We start from the raw sequence: 13,072 nt of genomic DNA, 5'->3' as shown, positions 1-13,072 counted from the left end.
CTGAGGTTAAGGTATTGGAAACCATGGGATTTTTTATTAAATCCAAATAAAATGGGGCAAAAGACAAAAATAAAGTGCCAGGATTTTTACCTGTCTTAAATAAATGATTTTTACAATGCAGGCCTCATTTACCCAAAACTTCACTTATAATCAAAATCAAACAAGATCAAAATTTTCTGTGTTCAGAAATAATGTTAAACTGAGGGTCTACAAGTGCCCATTTCTTAAGGTCAACACTTTAATAATAAAGTAGTTTTTCTCTTACCGAACAATGTTTCCTGTTATTTGCTATTGGTTGCACAAATGGACTACTGCTTCAGGCTAAGAAATATATCAAATGCACTTCACAGCGAAGATTATGTAAACTTCGAAGAACTCTGCTTGCACTTTTTGAGGCACAGCCTTTGGCATCCAGCTTAAAGATCACAAAAGGTACAAATTGCATGGCCTCTGACAACATACCATGAACTGACAAAGTGTTGACTGCCTGTTATTTCACACGATCTTGGCAGCAATATGTAACAACTGTTCAACCAAACATTGCTAGAAAGCTGCTGCTAGAAATGCCAACGATAGATTCTAACACTGAGTCATAACGCGCCCCCCAAATATACATGTGTGCGTGCATGTATATAATTTTACAAGCAGCTCCACCCTGAGAAGTTAAGGTACAGCTTTAAACATACAAGAATGTATGTTTTTGTCAACGCTCTGTAAACAACTCTGCATCATCCCTTTCATAATAAACTTACCAGACAGGAAGAAAATGAAATGAAGAAACATTCAAAGAACTATACAACTTAAATTGCTTAATTTTGCATTTCCTCTTCAAACTTAATTTTAAACAAATGCGAGTGTCAGTCATTTAAGAGGCTGCTTTCAGTCTTTTAAATTTTTTATAAATAATTATTGCGGGAAAAAACACTATCACTCATTACACCATTATATCTCATGTAAAGATAAATGTTGTTGTATTAACACTCATTCTCTGGCTCACGCGTACACGCAAACTGCTTATGAAGAAACAGTGAGGACAAAGCAGTTACACAGAGAGATGCCCAGACTAAACCGAACTGCCAGAAGACCGGGAAGCATTTTTATTTTTTCTCTTACTCCATTTCATTCACATTCCTGATTTTTTTTCTTCATAATGATAACTATGCTTGATTTTTTCTTTTAAATTTTTTATCTTCCTTTCCTATAGGTTCAAGAGTTCATTTCTTGGGCACTTAACAGCGAATCAAGCACATCAAAAGTATTTTTGTAGTCTGTGTGTTGGCCATTAGCTAGGCCGTCGCCCTCAGGGCCGTGGATCTCCACTGGCTTCCTGTCCAGTTTCACTAGGGTGCTGAGATGTCCGTAGCCCACCTGGTATGTGACAGGGGGAGGGGGGAAGGGAAGGTTAAGAACAGAGTTGTGAGATGACACACACTGCTGAACAGAGGAACAATGAGAGGAACTACCTGCGCCACCCTTAGAGCTTTTGCTCTTTTTGGAGTGGTGATTGTGGCTGGCGTCGAGGTTCCCCCTCTTCCGTGAGGAGCCGGAAGCTGAGCTTGCCCCCTCACCGCCGGGACCTACCGGGCTCCGAAGGGACGAACTTGTCGCTGGCACCTCGAGGCCACCCCTGCCATTGCCGCTATGTGTATGGGAGTGGATGTGTTTGGGGTGATGACGATGGGCTGAGTGGTCTCTGTGTTTCTCCTTGCTCACGTGTGGACTGGAATGTTTGCTCTTTGCAGCGCCTTCATCTGATGAGCTGTGCCGCTCAGAGGACACTTTAATTTTCATTTTAAGCTCCTCCTTACTCGACCCCCCCTTCTCACTCTGGGAGGGGACAGGAAGACGGAGTTTTAGGGAGCTTCCTTTTTCACGTTTGTCCACCTTGTCTTGCCCAGGGATGGGAAGCTTCATCTTTATGGGCGAGGAGGTGGTGACTCCAGCACTGCTGCTAAATCCTTGCTGCCCGTGCAAATGCTGGGGCAGGTGCTTACGGTGTTCTGTCTGTGCTGGAGCACCGCAGACATCCCTAACCTCAGTCTCCACATTCTGCGGCTCTTGTTTGCGCTTTTGCCCTGCCAGATCAGCAGCATGTTTCTCCCTGTACTTGTCCAAAGACATTTTCTGAGTAGGTGCAGGAGGTGGGGGAAAGGTCACTGCCTGATGCTTTACCCCACCGCTGGCCTTATGTTCGTGTTTCACAGGGTTGAACTCTGCGCTTTTGTGAGGATGCATAGTGTGTGAGGGAAGTTGCTTGACAGAAAACGTTTGGTCCTGAGGCCAGTCACTTGGGGCGGTGTATGTGTACGAAGTTCCCTGCATGTTGGCAATGGAATCCAGGGAAAGAGTGGTGCTTGGGTTGCCAGGCAGGGACACTGGAAAAGATGTGGATGCTTTGGAGAAGGCTGTATTTGTGGAGACTCCAGGTAAGGCATCCATCAAGGGCAGGTCCTGGGATAGTGAGGGTCCCGCTAAAGAGCTGCTGTCTGAGGACTGACCATCAGTTTTAGGTTTCTTAGCAGCTTGTGTAGCCTAGAAATAAATACAGTAATAATTTGAAAGGAAAACAGAATTGTATTTAAATTTATTTAAAAGTAATCAAATGCATGAGATTGTATCATACAGTGCGTACCCTCCAGTTACGAATCCTCTTCAACCTGTGGGGTGTCTTCTCCAGAATCTGCAGAAACTCGTCGGTCAGTTCTAAAACATAGATGCACATTGAGCTTTTTGGGGTAACTGGGTAACACAATTCCCAAAGTTCAATACACAGCAAGTGCAACCTGATTTTAGAGAAAATGCTTTACATACCATCAAGAAGCTCAAGTGTAACCGAGCTGTCAACATACTCCCACCAGTGCTTTCCATCAGTAGAAACTGGGATCTCCCAATTGGACCACTTGCATGCTAGGTGAATGCAGACACAGGCGATGACTGTGGGCTTGTGCTGTAGGCAGAAGGTGGTGAGATGCAGACTGCAAGAGCATCATATAATAGGAGAAAAAAAGACAACAAAAAGAATAAAAACTATTAGTCGCAGAGGAGATGCAAGGCAATCTTGAACACCTACTGAATTTTAAGGTATTATATCATAAAGAATAACATTAAAAAGGTAAACTAATCTCCTCAATTATGAGTAACATGCTTCCAAAATTTGCTGGCACAATTTACAGTACCATGCAGTTCAATTTTACTTTTAGTTCACTAGTGATGTACTGAACCAGACCAAAACAGAAAACAAAGATATATAAGTGCATAAATTCAAAACCAAATCAATGATGCATCTGCAAATGTTTTAATGTAAGAATGAGAATAAATGAAAATTTAAAGAAATAATTGTTGTCTATTATGATGCACAGAAAATTCTTTTCAGACAATTTTTTGAATGACTGAAACTTTAATGCATCCCTATGTCACATAGGTTGTACAGGGTTGAAAAACAACTAGCATTAGAAGATTAGAAGATATAATGTTGGTTACAGGGGTATGAATTGAATGACATATAACTTTTCCAATAATTAGTGATTTGAGATTTGGAGTAGCACACATATTTGAATAGAGAGTGTAAACAGTTCAAATCTGTGCACACAAAATATAATAGATTTGTTACTCATAATCAAGTGCAAACTTGATAAAAGCATATGGTTACCATCCATGTCTACAAGCACAGGTTATGGAAAACATAAAGAGGATTCTTTTCGTCTCATATGCATTCTATGATATTTCGGTGAACTTCTGCCAACATCTAAAAAAAACAATGTTACACTACTAGGGCTGTCACTTTTGAGAAAAATTAAATTCGAACGGATTTCGAATATCATGCAATGTATCCGAATATATTCGAATATCTAGCACCCCCCCCCCCCCCTGCGCATAAACCCCACCGTAATGGAGATTCAATCACAAAATTATTGGGTTGTCTGGATTACTTTTTACTTAATGTTTGAAACAGCAGGTTATCAACTTATGAATAACAAACTTATATATATATATATATATATATATATATATATAAAATGATTCAGAACAGTTACAAACAATAACGTGACAACTTAAATAGCAGCAGGAGTATATAGGCAGACCCAAACGGAATTCGCGCCCGCAGATTTTGGCAGAAAACTCAGCGGAATTCGACGGATTTAATGCCTGTCATTGACAAGCACACATATCCCGCGCTTGAGCGTGTTTGTGAGAAGTAATCTCATTGACAACAAGCACACATACAGCCTATAACCCGCGCGTTTGTAAGCCGTCATTGACAAGTGCATTATCTCCGCGCGTGCTGTTTGCTTGACCGTTTTTAATGATAGAGAGCATGCACAAACCCTTTGATACTTGAGATTAAATTAAACTTATAGACGAGTTAAGCAGATCTCACTTGACTCTGTCGTCTATGTGACGCGGGACAGTCAACACATCATCATTTCAAATCCGTTTACAAGACGAATGCTGTTGTTGTTTAATATAAAGTTTACATTGCATTGTAAAAATGATGAAATTATCTTCATACATGCTAATTTCATAATGCGAACGTATTAACACGTATTTTTATTCTGCTATAATATTTAACACTATAAACAATATGCCATTTTATATACAAACTATAATTCTATCTTGACATGCACATGAGGTTCATTTTGGTCCCATTTGATTCCCTCTCGTGCGCACAGTTGCTGTCGTCGGTCTCACTCTCAGCCTCCTTCCTATTACGAGGTGTTACTGTAAAAAATGCGCCACACATGGCATTTAAAAAAACCGGATGGTTTATTTATAGTTCGAATACGGATATTTCCCGTCATGTTCGAATGCATATTCGAATATCGCATAAAAAGTGACAGCCCTATACACTACTTTAAGGTTTGACATAAAAATGCACTTGCTCTGCTCTACAAAGGCAATATATTACCAGACAACACCCATCTACACTGCAACAAGAATACTTGGAAAAAGCTACCAGAAATATAGCTTTCCTTACCACAACATAGCAGAAATATAGCTTTCCTTATCCTAACTTTTAGGTAGTTTTACTTAAATTTCAAATAAACAATAAAAACCTTTGCCTTTGTCAAAAGCTGGATGGTAACCGTGTGCCATTGAACAGAACCAATGTTTGAACATGGGCTTGAACATATTGCCATATGCACATCTGCTGTATTTCAATATATTGTGCAGACCCAGCAGTTACTAATATTCAAATATTACATTTAAACATCAGCTTTACAAAATAAGAATGGAATTTTTACAACAGTCGCAGTTTATGGCTCCAAAAATGATATATTTTGAAAGAGTTAGAAATTCAACAGACTGCATTACATGCAAGTAATGTGAACAAATGCAGCTCCAGTCCCATGTTTAGACATTGCTGCGGCATTCCTATGTAAACAAGGGTACAAATACTAATGACAGCTAAACTGGTTTTAAAATAAAGTCACATAAAAATGAGGGGAAAATGCACACCAAAGAAAATATCTCCAAGTACACTACAATGGAAACTACACCCCTTAAGGACCCTTTCACTCGAAATACTGTGTTGCAGCTGCCCTGACACAACAAATATTTTTAAGATCATAATATGTACTTTACAAAAATGCACTGCCAATGAAACAATTATTTACACGGTTAATTTTGAACAGGTCCTTAATGGGTTTATCTACAATAAAACGGCTACATCACAACCCAAGCACAACAGATGTCTTAATCCTAAAATCAAGCCAAGCATTGAATGACAAACAAAAAGTATGTCTAAATAGTCAGAATACAAAAAATGTGACCGAAACAAAGGTTTATTTTTCACTTTGAGAATAACAAAGTAGGAAAAAACAAAGGGGTCGGGGTACTTACCGTGAGGACTTCTATGTAATGTTTACATCTGTGTAATCTTTAGCGGCTATTCAGGCTACCAAAGTGTCTTTTTTTAGACAAATGCACTTCTGTAACCGAGCAAACGTGAGGTTCAAGAGCACCACTACACTTCACATTGTGCATTCAACCCCTCTGTGCCAACAATAATCCCCCGTACAATACACCGCACTGCAACCGGGGCCGGTTTCGCCAAACCCCCTCCCCGCCCCACTTTGAGGACATGTTTGGGAGGGGGGCCTCCCGATAACCACCGGTGCAAGGAGGGTGTTGGACACTGGTAGGGTAACCTGCAGTAAAGGAAGCTATAGTGTGCAGTTACAGTGCAACAAATGAGGTTCTGGATAACAACCTGTTGGTAGCCATGAAATAGGAAGTCTGTGCCAGATCCTTGCTTGCTGTGAAACAAAAGAGACAAAAAGATGGATAAGTGTGAGTTTAACTGATCTACTATGCTTGACACAGTGAGGTTACCTCACAATGAAGTACTTGCTTAGCTTTAGCTCAAAAGCCAATAGTATGACTAAAAGACTAAGTCAGCATTGTTATATATCTCACAGTGATTAGGGTGTCATAGAGGGGGTGTATGAAGTCTATACCTCGCACTAGCTGGGAACATTTCACCACATCAGTGTGTGGATGTTCAATTGTTATTTCAAAGCCTGCAATATAAAGGACATGACTTTTATTCATAACTGCTTCACAATACACTCCAACACCTGTCGCACAAGATTACCATGCTTTAATTGGCAAAAAGCCTTCAAAACAATGTCTTAATACAAATTAACCTTAGTAAAACATTAATACAAATACATCTAGTTGTAAAAACAAACATTCAAGATCAACTTTTTGCATCAAACGTTAAACCCAACAGTCTAGTAAATTAAATGATCCAGTTTTCCAGGTGAAAACTCACATTTAAGTGGAAATGTTCCACTTTTCAAAGCCAAACTTTACCATTCAAATCCTCATTGGTTTTAAAGGTGAACCACAGTCAGCAAGCCTTCCTTGTTCACTCTTACATTCAGGTAAAAGGAACCTTCTTCCATACAGTACACTTACCTAAAGTCTGCAGCACTATGGTTTCAAGTATCACCAGCTCTTGAGCTTGCTGGAGGTATGCCTGAAGTTCAATAGACAATCATTACATGATGCTTGTAATGTGTCTTTCTGTTACCAATAGACAGAAATCTAATCAGCCATTATGGCTGAAATTATGTAGTCTCTCAATACTAACTACAGGCAACACTTTGCAGCATAAATAATGCTTTCTTTAAAAGTTGGTGCCTTCAAGAATTTTGTTTTTCTTTATTCAAATGAGATACCAATCCGACCACACTGTTCAGGATTGATATCCCAGCATTGACACACTAGATGTCAAAAACTGATTCTGTAGAGACACAACAGCTGTGGAGCAATAATTTTCCAGTTTGGTGAAAAGTAAGAGGAAAGTGAAAATACAAAACAACAAGTCACAGAACTCCTCAGACTTACATTACTCTTTGTATCCAGAGGAGGTTCCTGGGGATTTAAACATGCATGTGCTACTTTAATGACATGCTCAAGTTTTCGTGGTTGCTCTTCAACTTTTGCAGCCAGAAATAATGTTGTCGGGGAAATGGTCTGTGGATGGAAAAAGTGGCCATGATATTTCAAATATATGCTGTTATCAAGTTTTATGCAGTTTTACACATTTCTTACAGTGTAACAAGAAAGGTTCACTGTGACCTACATTGGGTCCTGCAATGTTTTCACTTTGAACTAGCTCAACATGTCAGGGAACTACACGGCGACCAAAATGGTCACATATGCGACCTTTTGAAATGCCACTGCGACCCTAATTTTTAATGGGTCGCAAATGTATCACTGATTATTTTTGTACCTACCTTATGTTTTAGGCAATATGCTATGATTTACAATGAGCATTTATTAAAACAGAAATGTGTATATTAAGAATATATTTTATAACTTGCTCTGAGCCTTAAACACATCAAATAGACTTTATTTTGCGTGCAAGCACGTCGTAACTCTCCTGGCATGCCATCACATGCTCTCTGTTTCTCAATGAATTAGGTCGGTGTGATGCGAAGTAAGTGTCACATTGTATCCTTCCGTGTTTCTGAACTTGAGCAGAGTTTTACAATTAGAGGTCTTCACGGAAGATCCGAGACCCTTACGGTTACAGGTTTATATTTTAACCTCTTACACTCTGAGGCTATTTTGGGGATTTCCACCTGGATTTGGCCTACCCAATTTCAAAAGCTTCTCATACCCACATGCAGAGGTGCACATACAAAAGTTTGGTATCATTTTACAGGAAACCCTTGGAAATTACATAAAACACTGTTAAAAGTGCTCAACATGGTTGTATGTGTTGTCAGTCCTCTAATAAACACAAAAATAAATAGGCGCTTTTTGATGTTTTTTTTTCTGAAGTCTGTATTTAAAAGTGTATAACTCTGGCCCTGAGTGGTAACGAAACCTGCAGACAGTTTTGTTTGATTCATGCCAGCTTACAGAGGAAAAATGAATTTTTTCTCTATCATAATAAATGCAAAAGTAATTTTACTCCAACTGAAGGGAGGAATAATACCCTTTTTGTATAAAATTTCTGCCTAAAAACATTTGAAGTGCTCCCATAACCACATACAGTGGAATAAATGCAATATCTTTATATCATTTTGCAGAAAACCCTTTGAAGTTACATAAAAAGCTGCTGTTTGTGACAAATATTGTTATTTATGTTGTTTTTCATATGATAAAACATAAAATGTTCCTTTTTTTATGTTGTAAATACTGACTTTGATAGTGTATAACTCTGGTTCTGGGTGCTCTAGCAGACTGCAGACAGTTCTGGTTGTTACCAGCAGCAGACAGTAAACACCCAAAAAAAAGAATGAACTCTTTAAAGGTGCAATTTGTAAGATATTTGCAGTAAAATCTCCAAAAACCACTAGGCCAGTGTTATATATTTTGTCCAGCTGATTACTATCAATATCTGTAATGTTTTCTACTACTTGTAAATCGTGAGAAAATTTCCATTCAAAACATTGACACGGGGCAGTGCAGTCTCCTGTCAATGACGTTAATATCCATGGGACCCTTTGTCACCGCCTTTACTGACGTAACCCACATGAGAACACTGGTCGAGCTCGAAAAAATAAAATGGCGGCCAAGGAAGCGGCTGGAGCACAAATTTAGTGAAAATAAACGTATATTTTCACTTTTTAAGCATTTTAATTTCATTTCTAGAGAGAAATTAGTATTGTAGTTTTCAAATATGTGATTAGTTATCACAAAGGCGCTCTCTGTTTTTATTTCAAACACGCTGCCTTTGAAGTGCGTCGGAAAGCCTTTCTCTGAGCGGCCTTCAGGCCTCCGAGTCCGAAGTCATGTCCTCATCAGGCAGCGAGGCTACAAGTCCTCACAGTCCTCACTGCCTTGAGTTTTCGGACGCAGCCAGTGTTGTGGACAAATGCGGAACTATGCGCTTGCTTATGGACTTATGGATATCTCTGTACCGTCTGCCGCTGGTTGTGTCAGCTCCTGCAAGCGTACGGGCCAACCAAACGACCCAAGAAGAGTTTGGAACAAAACGAGGGAGGATGAATTTGGTGTTGCATTATCTGGATAGAGAGAGCTTCACGACAACATTTAACTAGACCGAGATTCTGATCCTGCTTGTGTTTTACGCGATGGGTGAGTTGTTTTGATTCGTAACCCTTCAAAAAAGGTATGCTATTATATTGATGACAACATTACTGTAATCAGCGCGTCTTCCCGCGGACGATATGCACATCAAAGGTATTGTGAGATTCTGATCCTGCTTGTGTTTTACGCGATGGGTGAGTTGTTTTGATTCGTAACCCTTCAAAAAACGTATGCTATTATATTGATCACAACATTAGTGTGTAGACTGTAATCAGCGCGTCTTCCCGCGGACGATATGCACATCAAAAGGTATTGTACAGCAATATAAATGGTCATTTTAAGACACTTCACAATAAGATTTGTACTGTCAATACATTATGTGAAAAATCATTGTAAGTTGAAAACTTAATTCTGAGCTGTGTTTACCATCGAATTTGGACTAATACTGTAATATCAATATGACTTACAATTTCGTTTTGAACATCACATATAAACTTACATAATGAAATAAACGATGTCATCAAACGCAACATTTATAAGACTTGATTACCTTATCCATCAACGTGATTTCTCGTTCTCGTCTGATTGATGGCTAAAGTTAAAGACTACAAATCCCATAATTCCGTGCTGCTTCAGAGCGTCCGTAAACAACATCATTGTTTTTGTTTGATCTGGCGCCATCTTTCGGCACATAAATACAAATTGTATCTTTAACATGTCGCATTCAAAAGTTATTCTTATTTTACTGAAGGGTGCGAAAATACATTTTTCATATAAATATTAATTTTTTGTTTTGCACATATAATAAATAGCAAGGGATTCATTATGCATACAACCAAATAAAATGCTGTGAATGGACTCATTGTTTAGAGTAGGACCTAAAATAAAAGATGGTGTATCATTTGTGGCTATCTGTGCTATCTGAGGCAGTACACACTCAAGTTTCCAGTATGTTTACAAAAGACCATTTTTTACCTTATTATTCATTCAACGATTGTTGGATATGTGTTAATAATAGAGCAAAAATAACGCTGTAGCCTTATTCCTGAGAATGAGAGCTTTCATTTGATATAAGACTTGCCCATGTTTGTCATAATTGAAAAATATGAAATATGTGAATATTAAATCATATAATAAATTGTCGGGGGGGGGGGGGGGGGGGGGGTGATAGTGTACATTAAGTGTTAATAACTTTCTTACAGTAAAACATATCTCAAAGTGATGCATATCTGCAGAAAGTAGAGAGTCTAAGCTTTCAAACAGTATCTCATATGTGGTACTGGGTCCATGAGTCATGACAGACCATTAAAAATTAAGGGAATATTTTATATTAAGTCAAAATAAGATAATTCTGGACCCGGTACAGGGTCCACAGAGTCAAACAAGTTAAAATCATGGAAATTTTGTAAGCATTTGGTAGTTTTGATCAGTGCTGAGAGTGATTAACAGATTTATGAAAACATTTTGGAAAAATATTTATCTGATACATTTTTACAGCAGTTTAATTTAGTGACTTTTTTGTACACAAACAACCCAAAAGGGTAGTACATTTGCCCACGGTATATTGTTGAGTATTTGAAAAATTCCAAAGCATTTTCTCAACGTATGTGTAAATAAGATTTGCCATCAAAAATCATTCCATTTGCTGAAACACAGAGAAAGTTGAGGCCAAATTAAGACATACAAAATCTAAAATGGCCTCAACAACCCATAAGGGTTAAGCTTTTTTTTAATCGGCAAGAGAGAAATGGAAAGATGCTTTTCCTGCTTCTGCTCTATCTAAAAGAGATTATAACCACTATAACATCATTCACATTTATAATCTATAGACCTGCACTGTCTATTAATATACTATACATAGTATTGTATTATATTGAGTTTGATAAAAGGGGTCATCTAATTGCTTCATATATCAGTGCTTTGACAAACAGTGTCAGCTTTTTTCATGGCAAAGAAAGTTTGGGGTGGTTGGATTAATGAACTATATTGTAAAATTAATATTAAAGTTCAATACATCAAAGTATTGTGTTGTGTCACACATTATTAGTTCTTTGTCACATGTATAGTAGACTATTTTTTGTTGGTGGGTAATGATTGCGCTTTTCACCGACTAACACAAGTAAATTTCAGATCTGTGGGAAACACTCCAATGTTAAAGAAAACAAGGCGGTATGTGGTTTACAAGATGGAAAGTAAAATTAAAAGTCTGTATCTGTATGCTATACAGTTTCATTATTGTTCATTATTATCCAGAGCGGCTTAACATGACTAATATTGCGCCAGTAATTGAAAAAGTTAGTAGAGCAAGTGCCACCAGTGGAATAGGTTTTAGTGTAGTTCCCTGACATTATGTAGGAAAGTACTATGTCAGAATTTAGCCTAGATGATTTAGTTTACTCACTCTTGGATTAATAGTGCACTTTGGTAACTGCATTAACAGTTCCACTAGAAACACTTTGCAACAAAACTTACATTTAAAATGTAACCTAGAGCAAGCCTATTTGATCAAATGTATATGGCATTTTTAAATTATTAAAAGAAAAACACATGCAAAGGATAGATGGAATCACTTACATTTCTGTGGAATTTGGTGAAAGAGTGGTACATATAAAATCTGTGCATGTAAACAATGGCAGTATTTATTGTGAGTTGAGAACTGATGTTTACAGTCAAGGAAAACTCGAGAATTTCAACCATCTACTGACCTAAACACATATTTCAACATAATGCCCGTTTTCCGCAATGCTAAACACATTCTGAGAAAAAACAAATTACATAACAGACACCCAAACGAGTTTAGCGTGGAACCGGAAGTGCTTAATATTAGTAACCGGTCTGTTCGCCTGCCGTTCACATCGCACATAATGCATGCTTGAACTGCGCGTGAACCTAAGCGTAAACATACACAAAAATGGATCCTAACTATTTTATTACATTACGATCACACAGACAAAATAACACAGCAGGAGTTACACGAAGTGTTTCTTATGTCTATAAATCATTAACTAAAAGGGCGCCTGCGCACGAGACGAGCGCGCCCTTTCTAGATTTAACGGCTTTATTTGAGAATCTCGAGGAATTTCGTCAATCTTACAAATATTCATAGTTAGCAAAACATATAACCGAAATTACTAGAGATTACTGATGTTACAGAAGGCCAAACAGTCACGAGTAAGAGACAAAAACGGGCCTGCTATTGATCCGCGCGTTTGAAGGATACACATTTAGTCTCTGACCCATATCCTGAATAAGATTTGCGGCCTGCTGTCGATACGACAGCTCTCTGTCCGGTTCCACTCCGCAGCGGCGGGACGGGGTGCTTTCGAGCTGCTCCCGGGTGAAGAACCATTTGGAAGATGATCCCCGGCACGCCGCCATTACCGTCCAGCAAACGAACAGAAAGCAAACGTCACGTACGACCAGTCACGCACTTACGTCACACACGCGCAGGCGCAAATCCCTGACATTGGTAGCGCTGCTGGGAAATGTAGTTTGTGTGCTACTCGTTTACACGAAAATGCTGCCATGATCGAGAACGGCTTTGGTGGGAACTTGGAATCGA

General features: G+C 38.6%; 1 protein-coding gene across 4 annotated transcripts; it reads right to left on the bottom strand.

The window, feature by feature from the left end:
* Position 1: 1 nt before the first annotated feature.
* ccnt2a (cyclin T2a) lies at positions 2-12,936 on the bottom strand. 4 transcript variants are annotated; one of them, XM_065292641.2, is made up of 10 exons: positions 12,731-12,934; positions 12,085-12,166; positions 7,354-7,482; positions 6,922-6,982; positions 6,459-6,521; positions 6,212-6,257; positions 2,812-2,975; positions 2,633-2,703; positions 1,464-2,532; positions 2-1,368 (listed from the first exon to the last, which is right to left on the bottom strand). In XM_065292641.2, the coding sequence occupies exons 1-10, from the start codon at positions 12,886-12,888 to the stop codon at positions 1,301-1,303; spliced, it is 1,911 nt and encodes a 636-aa protein (XP_065148713.2). In that variant the 5' UTR covers positions 12,889-12,934; the 3' UTR covers positions 2-1,300. The 4 variants fall into 4 exon arrangements, 3 of the variants coding, with proteins under 3 accessions (XP_065148713.2, XP_065148712.2, XP_073668065.1); XM_065292640.2 differs by having other exon boundaries at positions 2-2,532; positions 12,731-12,935; XR_010526907.1 differs by lacking the exons at positions 2-1,368; positions 1,464-2,532; positions 2,633-2,703 and having other exon boundaries at positions 2,836-2,975; positions 5,842-6,257; positions 12,731-12,936.
* Positions 12,937-13,072: the final 136 nt, after the last annotated feature.

Source organism: Paramisgurnus dabryanus, chromosome 15, assembly GCF_030506205.2.
Source record: "Paramisgurnus dabryanus chromosome 15, PD_genome_1.1, whole genome shotgun sequence".
NCBI lineage: Eukaryota > Metazoa > Chordata > Actinopteri > Cypriniformes > Cobitidae > Paramisgurnus > Paramisgurnus dabryanus.
This window is presented reverse-complemented; position numbering and strand designations above follow the sequence as displayed.